Here is a 17,021-nt window from a genome sequence, read left to right as displayed (position 1 = left end):
GCGAACTTAACCGCTACACCACCGGGCCAGCCCACTATCTTTTCTTTACTGAATTGCCTTTGCACTTTTGTCAAAAGTCCGTTGTCCAGGGGCCAGCCCCGTGGCCGAGTGGTTAAGTTTGTATGCTTTGCTTCGGCGGCCCAGGGTTTCGCTGGCTCGGATCCTGGGCACAGACATGGCACCACTCATCAGGCCATGCTGAGGTGGCATCCCACATGCCACAACTAGAAGGACCTACAACTAAAAATATACAACTATGTACTGGGGGGCTTTGGGAGAAAAAGGAAAAATAAAATCTTTAAAAAAAAAATCCATTGTCCATATGTTTGTGGGTTATTTCTGAATTCTATTCTGTTCCCTTGATCTCTTTGTCTATCTTTATGCCAATACCATACTGTCTTCATTACTGTAGCTTTTCAAGTCAAAAAAGCTATTTAAATAATAAGTGAGTTTAGCAAGGTTGTAAGATACAAGATCAATATATAAAACTCAATTGTATTTCTACATATTAACAATGACCAATTGGAAATTAAAACTAAAAACATACCACTTACAATAGCATCACCAAAATGAAACACTTAGGGGCAAATCTCACAAAAGACGTACAAGACCTGTACACTGAAAAATACAAAACACTGCTGAGAAAAATTTTAAAAGACCCAAATAAATCAAGCAATATCCCCTGCTTATGGATTGGCTGACTCAACACAGTTAAGATATCTGTTCTTCTCAGATTTGTCTACAGATTCAATACAATCTCGATCAAAGTCTCAGTAGGCTTTTCGTAGATATCGATGAGCTGCTTCTGAAACTCATATGGAAACGCAACAGGCCCTGAAAAACAGAACAAGACTGGAGGACTAACATCCCCTGATCTCAAGAATTATAAAGACAACAAATGTTTGCTTTTTTTAATTTCAAAACACATGTATCTCATTTCCAAGAGTGATGTTTTATTCTTTGATGATTACTTTTTGGAGCAGCCTTTTCTCATTTTATAAACGCACTACCTTCCTCTTTCTTAGATGCCAACTAGACTTTCTCATCTTATCTTCGGAACTGGGTCTTTGCCTTTCTCTTTCAGGCTGCAGGTTTTCTTTAAATGCCCAATGGTCCTTGGTTGTCTAATCACATTTAAAAATGAAAAAATAGGCTTTAGCTAGACTCTCTGAACAGACTGTGGGTATGTTTACATGAATTAGAAAAAAATGTAACAAGATAATAGTTTATTATGTTTATTTTCAACTTACAGAGTAATTTCACGACTATTTCCTTACCTGATGCTCACAACCACCCTGGGATTGCTCATGACTGGTGCCATTCCCCTGCACTACAGATAAGGAGGGGAGAAACGATGACGTTGCAGGATTGCACACACAGCAGCTCAGTGGCAGATCCAGATTTGATCCTGGTTTTCTGCCCCCTAGTGTGGTCAGCTTCCAGAAATGCGGGGAGCAAGTATTCAGGGAAATGGGAAGCAAGCTCCTTGGGAAGAGGAAGGTGGCCGACAGCATGGACAGTGGACCCAGGGGCCACCCCCAGCCTTGCCGTGGAGCCAGGCTGTCAGCAGTGGGACTGGCTCGTCCCTGCAGTGTGAATTCTGGGGCTCCACTCAGCCCAGAAATGCTGTTTAATCAGTAACGAGACTGCTTCCTTTTATAACCACACTCTCAGCTCCATGTTCAGGCACATTAGAGATCATCTTGCCTAACCCAGTCATTTTATTGATAAGGAAACTGAGGCTGAGAGACAGGGAGTGACCTGTTCAAAGTCACAAAGGCAGTGAAGTCAGTAAAGCAGAGGCACGCCCTTCCAGCCCTAGCTGGGTTTCTGGAATGCACATGGCCGGCGGCCCGCAGAGGAGGAGGTGGCAGGGAGCTCCCACCCACTCAGACTTAACTGTGCTCATCATCATCACTGTCATCTCTCCACACACAACAGTCTCTCTACAGCGTCACAAAGCCCAGGGCAGAGAAAGTACACTAGTGCCTGCTTCTGCCTATCCTCTCTCTTTCGTGAAAGGAAACAAATCTGCAGGGGCACATACAAAACCCAGGGCTGTGAAGCCAGGTGCTTGCTTCCTGCAGAGACAGAGGCCACAGAACTCAGGGCCAATTCCCCCCGGGCAGCTCCAGTTAGATCCCTGCCAGAGTCCCTAGGAAGACAGCACAGCTCAAGGCCAGCTCAGACGGGAGAGCAAGGAATGAGTGCCTGAGGACAGATGCGCACGGAGGGCTTGGTACCCACAGGTAAAGAGCCAGGAGGGATGAAGGGGGAGGACCCCGGGGCAGGCTGCAGGGAAGGGTCAGATTATTGCCATTCCCATCCCATTTCCTGGAGCGACAGAGGGAGTACAGTCCAGAAATCCAGGAGAGGAGATGCATAAGCCCTGGGCAGCATCATATTTTCTGTGGTTTTAAGCACACTTAGTGCAAGTGAAACACATCCTCCCCCCTGCCAGCGGTTGTCCAAAAACACTGACTTCGAGAAGGTATGTGTGTGACGATACAGGAAAGACCCTTACAGTCACCTGACTCCCATTAAGTGAGAAACGCACCAAGGCTGAAAGCTAAATGCAGAGCAAACAAAAGTCGGTGTCTAAGTCAAGCAAAGAGTCCTACCGCTAAGAGGACTCTGCTCCCGGCCCCACGCACACACCACAGACCCGTCACTGCTCCGGAGCCTCGCAGGCCCTCTCTCCCACTGGCTTCGGGACCAGCAAATCCAAAGCTGGAACTTGCCATTGATGGCTCAGAGTGTGGTCTTCACTAGAGAAAGGCAACTGGTAAGCGTTTACATTTCTAAACAGCAAAAATGACACTAACTACCCCAAAATCCACACAAGATTCCAATCAAAGCAGACACGGAAGAAATAAATCTTCGCACGAGACTTTTTTTTTTAAGATTTTTCCTCATTTGGCTAATGCTGTTGTGATCTGCTGGGAAGGCAAGGGATGAACCTGAAAACTGAAGAAGCCTGGGAGAGGCCATGAAAGGACATCACATGACAACTGGTAATCTGCTTCTGCTGCTGAAGATCCAGGTCGAGGGGCAGAAGTGATGTCACTGGCTGGAGACACAGGCGTATTGCTCAGACCTGAGACTAAGACACGGGTGGCTGGATTCAGGTGCCACTGCCAACCCTGCCATTGATTTGCGGCAGGTGCTCTTCACTTAGAGGTTTGGTGACTCAGAGGACCCACCACTTACATGGGACAGATTTCAACGTCATGATGTCATCACCACCACCATAGTCATGACAACCATAAAATACCCCTGAAATTGTTCAAGCAAGAAAGGCCAGTCTGAGCATCTGTGAAGGTTTTCCAAGGTGAGGAGGCACTTCTGTGGCACTTCAAGGATGCCTTCCTTTGCAAGGACAAAGACAAAGCCAGCATAACTCTCATGGCCTCTCCCTGATGCCAGTTAGATCCTGGCCAGTCTCCAGAAACACCGCATGGCTCAAGACCACCTGAGACGACAGAGCAAGGAATGACTTCCAAACACCAACTCTGTGTTTGCCATCCTGGGTGGCGCTGAGCACAGCAGAAGACACAGCTCTCAGATAACAGAGGTGAAAGTGGACAAAGGCCTCTTTTTCAAGTTGCTGATTATGAAGGGACCCTGTCTCCAACCCACATGCAGGCTCCCAAGGGCAGGGGCTTCACCCGTCCTGCCTCCACGGCAGTCCGGGCCCAGCACAGTGACCAGCACAGAGAGGACACTGGATTTCATCACAGGACGACCACTGGGACAAATAAAGAAGGGAAAAGAAAGCCCACATCGGAATCCACCACCCACTCACCAACCTGGGGCAACTGATCCCACAGGAAGCCAGATTCTCAAGAAATCCACAAGAGCCTACGGTCCCCACTGCTTGTAGCCATTTCCCAGACTTGTCAGGTCATGAAAAATCACAATAAAAAAACAAAATAAAACAAACACAGTGCTTGCTCAGCATCCAGATTCCCAAGCCCCTCCCCCCAGAGGTCTTATACAGCAGGTCAGGGGCAGAGCCCCGAGATCTGCAAGTTTAACAAGTGCCCCAGGTTATTCTTAGGAACTTGAAAGTTCAAGATACACTGCGGCCTTCCTCTTCCAAGAGGCTGCCCGGCTCACCCACTTCCCATCATAGGGAGAGGAGCGGCTGTGCATGCTGAGTTTCAGTTGGCCTATTTTAAGAAACCACACGGGATGCAAAGTACCTGCTGTGGGGCTGCACTTGGCTTCTGCACCATGGGACCCTCCCATGACAGGTCGTACCCACCACCCCACGTCCCCGAGGCTGCCACCAGAGCTCCGCAGACACACACTCCCCGCAGAGGCCTGGGCAGCTGGCAGAGGACGCACTAAACCTCTGCCTTTTTCTTGCCCAACCCTCTCACCCTTGCCATTTGACCCGCCACTGTCCTAGCTGCCCCACCAGAAGAAGGGGCTGCTGGGAAATGGGTGAGTCTGTGGGGCCCCAAGGAGGATCCAGAATTACCTGTAGATCTGTGCCCCCCACATCATCCAGGGAATAAAACTAACCCACAGCCCACACTTCCCACTGAAGGAAATAATCCCAAACTCTGCACCCCTGGGGAGAGCAGGAGGGCACGTCCGGGAGCCCTGACTCAGCAGACCGCAGGCACTCAGCACAGAAACCCAACGCTTCCCTGCCAGCCAGTATGTGTCTCCTGCGGGGTCCCTGCCCAACTCCCCACACTGCCCAGGGTCCCCCCAACACAGGGGCGGGGCTGGGACCACACACTCCTGCAACAAGAGCCCGTGGCGGGCGAGGGGGGCCCACAGCCACCAGACACAAGTCTCTTCTTTCCTTCTTGAGGGGTTGGGGTGGGTATGATGTGGATGGGATCAGGGCTGAGAACTCTGAGCCATCGGGGCAAACAATTCTCACTGTGCCTCAATTTTCCCCTCTTAAAAGTGGGTTAATAACCCCTTACAGCCTTCTAAGTAGAGGTGTTATAAAACATAATGAGCTGATTCCTGCTAATGACAGGGGCCTACCCAGCCAGCCCCCGCGACTGTGATTTCTTCACTGTCCCATCTGCCCAAAGCAGGGCCAGTCCCATTCCTCCTGCTGTTCTGGTAGAGCAGTTGGAGCTCAAGTTCACACACTGAAACGAAATGAATACAAAACTTTAACAGCACCACGTCTAACCGTGCAGGCCTCAAGGGGCCAGGCAGGAGCAGACCAGCCAGCCAGCTTCCCGGAAGCCCCGGGAAAAGCACACCAGGGCCACCGTCCACTGCCCTCTCGTCACTCACGTCATTCTGCCCTGACCCATGACCCAGAACACCAGGGAGGCCTCCGGCTCCTGTCCCCCTCCCCACCTCCCCTCCCCTCCCCCAGGAAAGCCGGAGGCGCCTGGGGGAGAGAAGCAAGCCCCCCCCCAGGGGCCTCTCCCCTCACAGCCCAGGGGAGATTCGCCCAGCAAAGCCATGCATTCACCTGACCACATCTATGCTCTGGGCCTCGGTTTACACAGCAAGTTTCCAGTCGTTTCCAAAACATTTTTTAAAACATTGAAACCTTATTTCAAATGCAATTTTTTGCAGCACCTCAAAATAATAAAACAATAACAGACTGGCTGAAGTAGTGGCAGGACCTAGGGGGCCTCCACACTATTCCTCAAGACACTGTCCCGAAGACCGAGGCAGGTTTCCAAACCGGAGCCAGCCGATGCCTAAGCAGCCCTCCTGGGCAGCCATGGAGACCACGAGTCCACGAAGGCTCTGGGGCACCCTGGTGGTCCCCGAGGGGCTCTCGCACCCGCCATCTCTGCGCCTCGCAGCTCAATGAGGGGGCTGAGGCCACGATAGACAGTCACTATTTTTGTGCAGCTTTGTGCCATGTTAGGTGTTTTTAGTACATATCATCCCCCATTCTTACAACGAGGTTTCATTTTCAGATGAGGAAATGGGTTAAAAGAGGGTAACATCAAAAACCCAGATAGCTAAAAGGTGGCTGGGCTGAATTTCAAACCCAAATCTGACTCAAAGCCAACGTTCCAGGACCCTGGGCTGCATCTCAGGGGACCAGCTCTCCCTCCACCTCCCCCACGATGCAGACAAGCACAAGGAGGCTCAGAGATGAGCTGCCTTGAAGAACACTCTGAAAAACTCCACTGACTACAAAACCTACTTCTTGGGCCAAGGAGGCGGCATGCTGTGCCCACCACTGGATTTGGAGTCCAGCCCCTCAACACTGGTCTGGGGTGCTGACTCCTCCCATCCCTGACCTTGCCCCCAGCCAGAAGGCCCCAAACCTATAAGGAACAAGGAAGCTGGTCTCATCCTGCCCATCACAGTGGCTCGGCTCCCCTCACCACCTAGCAAACCCACCTGCCCTTGAGGACGCAGCAGAGCCCCTCCAGGAAACCCCCGTGGACCACCTCAGTGCACAGTACTTTCTCCCTGGAACCTCACCTCCCTTGTGACCCACACCACTCACCTGGCATCAGTGATACCCCACCGCCACGCTGGGTAGACCAGGCAGGCCTAGGAGGTCAGGGCACGTTTCCTCTTCATACCGATTCTCTGCTCCACCCCCTCTACCCTTGTCCTTGATCAGGGTTAGCACTTGACTGATTGCTTGAAGGACTTCTCTCTCCAGGGTCACACTTAGGTAGCCCACACAGGGCGAGCTGGTATAATCTCCCAGGTGCCAGGGCCCAGGGAAGTTTCCAAGCTTGTGTCCCTCGTTCTCCCCTGGAAGGGGAGAGGATGCTCAGTCCACACCCCAGGGTGCTGCCGACAGCTCCACAAGCTCGCCAGTGTCGGCCTGGCCTGCCCGCCTGCTATACCCAGCTCCATCTCTCCCAGTCCTCAGTTCCATGCTCCCCCCAGGACACAACCTCTTTTGTAATTCCAGCCAGAGAATTCCATCTTGGCTCCAAGATCGCCTGTGAGAGAACACCACCACCAGCTCTCACTCCCCACCCGACTCCACCCCAGCTCCTGATTCCACTAAGCCTGCACGCCCTGTCCCTATTTGCCAGAGATCCTTTTCCTGGCCCCGGCCACCTGCCCCTTCTCCTCTCCCAATCACTGCACTTGGGGAGCCAATGCACCTGCCTGCAGCGGCACAAACAGGTGGGTTCCCCAAAAACTAAACAGGAGAAATGGGAAGGGAAAGCAGCACCATGTAACTGCTTTTCGTTCTTTTTCTTGAAATTTCACTGAACCCCCATTCTGATTTCACAGGTTAGTAGTCACTCAGCAAAATTCCCTGGAGCATCATCTGTATCACTGCATGCACCAAGTTTGCTCCTTTTTACTGCTGAGTAGTATTCCATGGGATGGAGGTACCACAGTCTATTTAACCTTTTTTTTTTTTTTTTTTTGGTGAGGAAGATTGGCCCTGAGCTAACATCTGTTGCCAATCTTCACCTTCTTTTTTTCTCCCCAAAGCCCCACGACATAGTTGCATATCCTAGTTGTAGGTCATTCTAGTTTTTCTAGGTGGGATGCCACCATAGTATGGCTTGATGAGCAGTACATAGGTTTGCACCCAGGATCCAAACTGGCGAACCCCAGACTGGCGAACCCCAGGCCACCGAAGCAGAGCATGTGAACTCAACCACTCAGCCACGGGGCCGGACCCTGTTTAACCTTTTTTAACAGCTGCCTTGGTGGACCCAGGGATCTGCAGAAGTTAGGGGAAAGGTCCCAAGCCCACTGCCTCCTGCCTAGATTCCAGAACACCTCTTCCGTCCCTCCCAGGCATGTTACTAGAGCTACAAACCTCAGAGGCCATTCAGGTGAAAGGACTGAATGTGCAAACAGGGGAACATGAGGCCAGGGGAGGGCGCCTGGGGCCCAGGTCCATGATTACAAACCAGAATCTCCGGGCTGGAAGTAAAAGGACAGGACCGAGGAGAGGACTGCAGAACCGTGTCCTTGGAGTCAGATTCCTAGAGCCGGGACAGACTGTAGACGTCATCCCATCTCCCATCCTCCCGGAGGGAAACAGAATTTTCACTTAGTGCCGCTGTTAGGAAGCTCTTCCTTCCCGAGCACGGGAGGCAGCACAACCCTGCATGCCGTGAGCACTGCAGCAGGAGCAGCCTGACTTCTGCCAAGTCGGCACCTGTGCTCGGAGTCTAGTCCTCCTCACGCTAAACGTGCTCAACTCAGTCCTTCAAAGTGTCTTCCAAACTTCTGGGCATCTCGTTCAACCTCAGTTGGCACTATTCCAGACAAGACACGGGACCCAGAATTCAGCAGCATGAGCCTACTGCGGCCTGACCAGCGAGGTCTCCACGGGGCTGTTCGTCAATGACCTCCCTCATCCCCAGGGCTCTATTTCCATTAACTGTCCAAGAACACAGTCATTAGCACACAGAAATAATAAAAATGAATAAATAATTAAAAATAAATACTGATACATCCACTTGATGAAAGCTTATGCAGCAATCAAAAATGGTTCTTCAAAGAGTAGGTAATAAAATGGAAAAACTACCCAAGATGCAACGTTAAATGAAAAAGAAGTCAGAAAACATACGGGCAGGGCCAGCCCCGTGGCTGAGTGGTTAAGTTTGCACGCTCTGCTTCGGTGGCCCAGGGTTTCGCCAGTTCAGATCCTGGGCACGGACATGGCACCACTCGTCAAGCCATGCTGAGGTGGTGTCCCACATGCCACAGTTGGAAGGACCCACAACTAAGAATACACAACTATGTACCGGGAGGCTTTGGGAGAAAAAGGAAAAATAAAATCTTTAAAAAAAAAAAAAAATATATATATATATATATATATACGGGCCCTTCCCTCCCTTCTAAACTCAGCTCAGGTAGCTCCTGTGAGCAGCCCCGAGGAGGGCACCTCCCCACTGTTTTAGTGAGGTGTCTTCCTCAGGGTGTAGCGCCCCAATCACACCTCAGTCTGTCTCAGCATCTCCAGGTCAAGCACCTGCTCCTTAAGGATGGGGAGAGGGAGGAGGCTGTGTCTTGCTCCACAGTCCTAGCATGGGTTAAGGTACTTAATAAATGTTTGATGAATTAATTACAACAGGTCTGTAGCTGCAGAACAGGGATGACATTATGATTCCATTTGGCGAGAACACGTGTACACGGATATATTAATATCCACGTAAGTATCAGTATATGCAGAGAAGACTTGTGGGATAACAAAAGCCAAACTATTTACAGGATTTATAAAGTCTGGGGGAGAGAATTTCAGAGGAATTTCACTTTCTACTTTGTATATTTCTGTATTGCTTGATTTCAAGGGGAAAAAAAACCCTTTCTAACTTTTGTAATCAGAAAAAAAAGCTTCTGTTTTAGGAAACATTCATAGGCAATACCAAATTATTAAAACGCCTCTTAGGGTACTTCCCCCCCATTTTGAATTCTATTTATCTGAGTTAGCCAAATTTCTTTAAATATATATATATATTAGTCTTTTAATAATAATTTTTAAGGGTATAACCAAATAAAAATATGAGGGAAGGGAATCCACTTTAGGTTTTAGGGACCCACACTGCATGCCTGGCTTTCACTGAGCCTGCAGTCAGCTCAAAATTCTGGCTCTCCTGCGATGCCCCACTCTGATGCCCCACTCCTCGCTCCTCATCGCCCTGAGGCCCCTCACATCACACACCACGCCAGCGCCAGCAGAAGGGAGGCGGGTTTGCTTCCGCTGAGGGTGGCGCAGTCAGCGCTGCTCTTGCTCCTAATGCGATGGACACAAGTCTGATCCCAGCAGCCTATCACGCAGGCTGTCCGGGTCCTCTGGACTCGTAATTAAGTACATCCAAAGTAGCAGCCTTTCCTTCTCAGGAGGGTGTCCTCCACAAAGACCATCAACAAATCGTCTCATCAGATTGCTGCTAAATAAGAAATGGCTCAGAACCCAGAAGCTAGTCAAGAGCAGCCCGAGGCCACCGCCCAGACTCACTTGGAGCCACGAGTGGGCCCTCCTGGGCCCTCAAATGGCCCTCAATCGGACAGAAACCTACCAGACTTTATCATCCTGCAGCAGGCAGGCCCCAACCGTGCCCAGCAGACAGGAGGCCAACACGTCTCCCCCAAAACACAAATTGTATGTGCACAACAACCAACCAGATACAATGTTTGCCTAGGTAAGGAGTGGAAAGAGGCACGACAAATGTAAACAGCTTGATTCCTCGGCTTGTGTGGGTGAACTGCTTTTCAATTTAAAATTTCCATTATGATTTTTATTCACGTATATAATAAACAAAGCTACATTTTGTTCAAAGCCTTATTGAAATCACATCTCCAGCCAGTCTCCTGGTCCACCAGCTGAGTCACCACATCCAAAGGGGAAAGCAAACGAGTTTGGCAGCAGAGGCTTCAGCGGACCTGAGCTGCGCCCGGCACTCGCACCCTCTGTCCAGTGATGTGCTCTGGGACTGTGCTGGGGACACACAGCCGTCACCATGGTCTCTGGGGTACAAACGTATGACGGCGCTGCAGTTAAGGGAGTAGGCTTAGAAGTCAGGCAGATCTGGGTTGGAAGCCTTGCTCCACCTCTTCCTGCCTTTGGGCCGTTACACAAATCCTGGAAGCCTCACTACTCTCATCCGTAAACTAGGCTGTTTTCCCAGGTAGCTGCTGTGAGGACAAAGAGAGAGGATGAACTGGAGCGCAGGTGTGCAGTGGTGGGGAGAAATGATTGCCATCATCACATCCTCCACCTTTTCACCATCCTCACCGCCATCTCAGAGACGAAGGATCCAGCATTCTGACCAGTCAGTCAACTATCACAAGGATTCTAAGGATCTGCCAAGCCTGGATAGAATAAGCAAATTCTGAAAATATGAGATCCCAAGACAGAATTTTTAGTAAGGAACTGCTTCTAGAAAAGTTCTTAACAAAGAAAAAGGGGCAATTACTGCCCATTGAGCTCTGAGCAAACCCCAAACATACTTCTCACCACTGCCATCCAGGGTGAAAATTCTCTAAGAAGCCAGAAGTTCCCATTCCGATACCACCAAATGGCCATTATAATTTTGCTAAGCCCCAGGCATCTCAGAAACATGCCAAGAGAAAGACAGTTTCTCACCCAAATCAAACCAATTCTTACCCTTAGTAATCCATCCCTTCCTGAGCCCATTGGGCTGACTGCCCTGTCTTGCACCGTAGCAGTCCAAGTAGAATACAGCAGAGCCAGACTACCTGGGTTCAAATCCCAATCCCACTACTGCTTCGCTCTGTGACCTTTGGCAAGTCGCTTAGCCTCTCTGTGCTCCATTTCCCTCACCTAGAAAAGGATACGAATGATAGTACTTACCTCTAAGAGCTGTAAACACGGTACAAGCTCAATAATGCTAATGATTATTAGTATTCTAGATACTCCAGTAGCACGTGCACAATGTCAGAAGCAACAACATCTTTGGGCCCTGGGCTCCTTGAGGGCACTGTCACACTCTCCCTCCTCCTCTTCCCAGAACAGATTTTTTCTCTTAAGAGAGACATGAGCCAACAGCCTGGGCAGAACCACAGGCCAGAGAAGGAAGTGACACCAGGGGAACTCCAGGACCACAGCGGCCACCAGCAGGCAGTCGCAGTGAGAGGCCGGGTGGGGGAGCTGCTGAGGAGTGGCAGGAGGGTCCACCCTCACGGGTCCCACAGGGGCAGGCAACTCGTGCTTCTGACTGGGGCAGCTCCAGAGCCGGCGCTGTCTTCTGTCTTGGCTTCCATCTCCTACACGAGGGCCCGGCTTCCCAGGGCCCCCGGGGCCAAGGCCGACAGAGGGCCCCCAGGAGGGCAGGTCCCTTCACAGCCTGGGGAGCCGATCCCCACCAAACACTCCAGGTTCCCACTGTTCACTGCCCTCCCTGCTCTTCCCGTGCATGCACCCTCCCCGCACGCATCTTCCCCACACGCACCTTCCCCGCACCCCTGTATCCCCCCATGTGCCCTTCTTGCTTGCGCCCTCCCCACTCGTGGGCCTTCCAGAGAGCCCAGCACATGCTCAAGAGAACCAAGAAAGAGGAAGTGTTTTTAAAGTTTTGTTTTATACGGTAGAGAGGGGGAAACGAGAGGGAAAAAGGGATGGGGAGCCAGTTATAGTGGTCTCAGGACACATTTCCTTTTCATGGAAGGATCTTTCTCATAGAAGCTGCATAAAGGGAAGGAAATGAAAAGCGGAAGACCATAGAAGAGGGTCCCGTTGCCCCACGCTCCTGGACAGACTCCCTGTGTTCACCAGGGCAGGCCAGCTCTTCTGCGAGGTGAGCCCCACTGCCACCCCGGGTGCCCGGCCTCTGCACCCCGCTTCCCCTCACTGTTTGTCTCAAGGCTTTTCCCAGCTCAGAAACTCAGACTGCGGGCTTTGGACACCACCCAGCAACTTACAAAGGGCTTTCATGTAAAGTACAATCCTCGTGGCAAACCTGTACCATGTATGTCATCCCCATTTTATAGCCCCCGAAAGCGAGGCTTAGAGAGAGTAGCTAACATCTGAGATCACCTGGCAGGAAAGCGGGGCCCCAGATCCAGGCTCCACGTTGGACACTCCCACCGCCACACCACAGGGGCCTCCAGCCCAAACTCACCTACCCTGCCCTTCCAGCCTGGGTTAGACGCCCCTCCTAAGTGGCCAGACTGGGCTTATCCTGCATCTAGTGCTACCACACAGAACTTAATTCCCTGTCTCCCACACGACACTGGATGTTCCTCGAGGGCAGCGACTGTGACACTGGGGTCTTTCTCAGTGTTATTGCCTTGTACCTGCCAAATGCTCAGTGCGTGGGTACCTAATGTTTGTTATGTGGATGAGTGAATATTCGATCAATTAACAAAGAGACGACTCTCTGAATAGCCAGAGCTGGAGAGCCTAGCCCCCGTAACATCTGACTTTGACCCCAAACATCTGGCTTTTCAATCCTGGTCTCTGCATGCCTAGGGGATACTGAGTCTTCCCTGGGGCAATCCTGACTTGAGAAGGGACCAACAATGTCAATGTCAAAGCAGCTTCACGGCCACCATCAAATATTCAAGAGGGGCCAGGACACTGGGCGAGGCAGGCTTCCCAGTTCTCGTTAAGGGCCATAAAAACTGGCATTGTATACCTGCTCTCATGCAGGCAGGCCTCACACAATCCCCAGACACAGTGTGTGCATCAGGGCCCCAGAGGTGGTGGGGAACACGGAGGCAGCCACTTCCTGTGTGATGGGAACAGGTGAGAGTGGGGTGGGGGCCAGAGTCATCAGCCTTGGGCGCGATGCAACCAGATACAAATACCTTCAAACAGACCTTTCTCCATCCACGCAGGGATGGAAGCAGCTGGGAATAAGGAACCCAAAAGCAACAGTGGCCCTCTGGGGCCTGCCGTGACGTAGTCACGCTCTGCTGACAGAGAGGGCAAACCCAGGGCAGCGTGCACCTCCTGGTCAGGGAACAAGTCAAGGCTGAGTCTGCAGACCCTGAATGCAAGATGATCCAGGGAGAGTGAGTTCTGAAAAGGCATGGAGTGGGAGGAATATCTGAAAGATTCCTGGAGAAATGGAAATGAGCTTGGGCACCGCAGGCTACTTCCTTCATGACACAGTGCGTCTCATCTCATCTTTACACGCATCTCTCAGCATGACTCTCAAAACTATCAGTTTCTTAAGGGAAACTCTTATTTGTCTTTGAGAGCCCACCCTCCAACAGCGCCTGACCCAGGACTAGGTACGGAGTTGGTCCAACTGAGCTTGGCAGAAGAAAAGAGTGACCCACATGAAAGTCACAGAATCAGAAGTGGAAGGAAGAGCCCACTGGAGGACAGAACGGACGAGCTTCACAGAAGACGAGAAAATGAACAGGGACCAAGAAAGCAAGGGCTTGTGAGCGTGGAGGGGAGCCCTAGGTCTGGCGCCCTTGGGGGCAGGCGCGTGGGCAGTGAGATGGCGCATAGGAGACTCCTGGAAGAGCCCGCTCCTCCAGGCTCAGCAGGAGAGAGTCCCAGAAAGGCAAGTCAGTTGGGAAGAACAACAGCCCTGAAATAACAAATACCAAACAGCAGGACCTCTGCTGAGGAGGCAGGAGTCTAGAGCCCCAATCGGCAATTATCGAGGATTCACAAACACGGCAATTACAGAAAGGAAACCAGAAGGCGTCCATCTGGGTGAATCTGCCTCAAGCAGGCCACTCAGCAGGAACACGGAGTGGAAAGTGGAGAAAACAAGGGTGTCCGGGCTCAGCTGCTCTTTGCGGTTGGCTACCTACCGCAGCCCCAGAACTTGGTCTTCTGCAAGCTTCCTAAGTCAGGAAGCTGCTTGGAGAAAAGGAGTTGATTTCAGAGAGCTCCGAAGTCTGGCCTGACCTGAGGGCCGCAGCATGGGGCAGCAGTGGTTACTAGACCCAGGGACACTAGAGAAAGTGAGAGCACAGGGCAGATCAGCATTTGCCCAGTGGCAAAGCTCCCTCACAAAACAGGCCCTGCCTCTCGGGGTGCACCTGGTGGGTACTGGCTTTCCCAAAAACCTGGGGTCCCGGCTGGACAGCGAGGTGTGAAGCCTAGTCCTGCGTGGGCCCTGCCACCTAGGTGTGTCCTTCAATGAAGTAACTCACAAGCCCTCCCCAACTCTCTACATTAAGATTTACCATCTTCGAGATCTTTCAAGAAATCTCTCATTGTTCTTTCTGCCAAACAAGAGCTTCTAACTTCAGTATCTTCTAAAAAGCTCAAGACACATGTTCTCACATCCCTTCCGTACAGTCACTTCCCAACGAGCTCCATCCCCTCTTGGAGAAGCCCAGGCAAGCCCCACCCTGGGGTCCTTAGCTCCAGGCTCCGTGGCAACCTCTGCCAGGGGCCCTAAACGCCTTCCGACCAGAAAGAAACTCCTGCAGAGGCAAGGAGGGCGACGACCCCAGAGCCCCTGGAAACCTCCCTTCCCCAGCCCAAATCACCCGGCTCCGAGCCTCCGCCCTGGTTCCTTCCAGATGTGCACGAACAGGGCGGAGTTCCTGGAGGGACCGACACGGAGCCCTTTTTTCGGGTCAGGGAAAGGACAGAAGCGGCAGGAGGCCGAGGAGGGACTCGGCGGCACCGAGGACCTGAGGGTTCCCGCCGCCCTCGCGGCCGGCGCGCGCACGGCTGGTACCAAAGTCCGGCCAGGCAGCCGCCGAACAGGAAATTCCACCTGTCGGGCCAGCGCGCGGCCAGCTCTGGGCACCCGCGCGGCGCTGCAGGCGGGGCGCCCCCCCCCGCCCGCCGGCTCCCCGACGCCGCCCGCGCCCCCCGCCCTCCCGCTCCCCCGCGCCGCTCGCCCGCCCACCTCGGACCGCCGGCTCCACCGCGCCGCCCGTCGGCTCCCCCCCGCCGCCCGCGCCCCCTGCACTTACCCCCCGCCCGCCGGCTCCACCGCGCCGCCCGCGCGCCCCGCCCGCTCACCTCGGACCGCGAGCTGTACTTGAGTCCCGCACCGAAGTCCTCGGCGGCCCCTCCGCCCTTGCGGGCCCGATGGCTCTTCATGGTCCCGGTGGCCGGTCGGGGGTCTCAGAAGCGTCGTCCCCGCGGGCGGCGGGCTCCCATCGCCGCCGGGGCCGGGGGCGCGGGCGTGCCGAGGTCCAGCCGCAGGACCAGGGGGCCGGCCGCCGCCGCGCTCCCTCCGCTTCCTGGCCGCGCAGGTAGTTTCTGGGTGTGGCCTCCGGGCCCGCCCCACCGCCCCCGCCTCCCGCCGGCCGCCCGGGCGCCGCCGCCCTCTGGCGAAAGGGGAGAAGGCGGCCAGGGCCTGAAGGTGACGGGAGAGTAAGGTGCGGCCACTTGATTGGTGGTGGCCATTGGCGGTACCGACGCCCCGCACTGCACAGGCTCTCAGTAAGTAGTAACAACAAACGTTGTCCCCCGCTCTCGTCCCCTCTCCAAGTGGCCCTGTCATCTGGAAGACAGCCCTTCCATCCGCCTGCTTGACGCCGACCATGGTTTTTGTCTCTCCCTTGAATCCTTCAGTCTCTCTCCTTCTTGTTGCCTGACCAGGTCTCAGTTATAACCCCTCCAAACCCAAACAGAAACCAGAACTGTCCCTTGGCTCAGCCTCCCCCTCCAGCCACTGCCGGCCTCTTCCTCGCGCCCGCCCGGTAGCTTCCTCTTCTTCACTGTTGGGCGGTCCTTGCTGCGGCCTGCGGCCAGCTGTTCTGAGTGGTCACCGGACACCTGAGTCGTTCCACCAAATGCCTTCTTACCGTTCCCAGCGTCCTTCACTCATTTGCAGCACCTGATGCTGACTGGTCCCACCCTCCAATGCCCACCCTCCCTGGATCCTGGTCCTCCTTTCCGGCCCCCAGATGTCCTGGTTCCCAAAGCTCTCTCTTCAGCCTTCTCCCTTTTTTCTCTACACTGTCTCGGCAACTCCTCTCATCTGATGGCTTCAAATAGATAAATCTGCCTTCCTAGCATTGACAGCATGAATGAGTGCCAATTCCACATCAACAGTTGCCTGGGAACTTCTCCGTTTGTGTTCTACTGGTATTACATAGTCAACAAATATGATTGAGCACATATTATATGCTAAGCGCTCTTGTAGGTGCTGAGAAACAAGAGTAAAAAAGTTAAAATATCTGTTTTGCAATCAACAAGCCCTCCAGTTCCTTCCCAGACTTGCCCACCTCCCCTGTTTTCTCTGATTACAACAGTATCATTTTCCGAGGCTCAAAACCTTGGAATCTTCTTTGACTCTCCACCCTCCTTACATCTCATATCTAATTAGTTCCAAATCCACCCAAGTCCTCTCTCAGGTAGCTGATATAGACAGACCTTTGTCTCCTGCCCGTCTGAAGACCCCGATTCAAGTCCTCATCACCCTTTGCCTGGATTTGGCAAGAAGCGAATGGATCTCCTGCCTCCAGTTCAGCAATCAGGTTAATCTTCCTAAACCTCAGCTTCTTTAAAACCTTCAGGGTTTTATGGTTAAGTTTGTAATGGTTAAGTTTGTGCACTCCGCTTGGGTGGGCCGGGTTTCGCAGGTTTGGATCCTGGGCACAGATCTTCATACTGCTCATCAAGCCATGCTGTGGGGGGATCCCACATACAAAATAGAGGAAGACTGGCACGGAGTTAGCTGAGG

At 52.7% G+C, this 17,021-nt stretch overlaps 1 protein-coding gene across 1 annotated transcript in view; it reads right to left on the bottom strand.

The window, feature by feature from the left end:
• Window positions 1-15,607, bottom strand: part of ST14 (ST14 transmembrane serine protease matriptase) — a 39,458-nt gene extending 23,851 nt beyond the window's left edge. The window contains exon 1 of the mRNA XM_070623443.1: window positions 15,350-15,607. Coding sequence (XP_070479544.1) covers window positions 15,350-15,430 — 81 coding nt within the window. The 5' untranslated portion in view covers window positions 15,431-15,607. The remainder of the gene's footprint in view (window positions 1-15,349) is intronic.
• Window positions 15,608-17,021: the final 1,414 nt, after the last annotated feature.

This window comes from Equus przewalskii, chromosome 6 (assembly GCF_037783145.1).
Source record: "Equus przewalskii isolate Varuska chromosome 6, EquPr2, whole genome shotgun sequence".
Lineage (NCBI taxonomy): Eukaryota > Metazoa > Chordata > Mammalia > Perissodactyla > Equidae > Equus > Equus przewalskii.
Note: the sequence above shows the minus strand (reverse complement) of the source record. Positions and strands in the feature narration are given on the sequence as shown.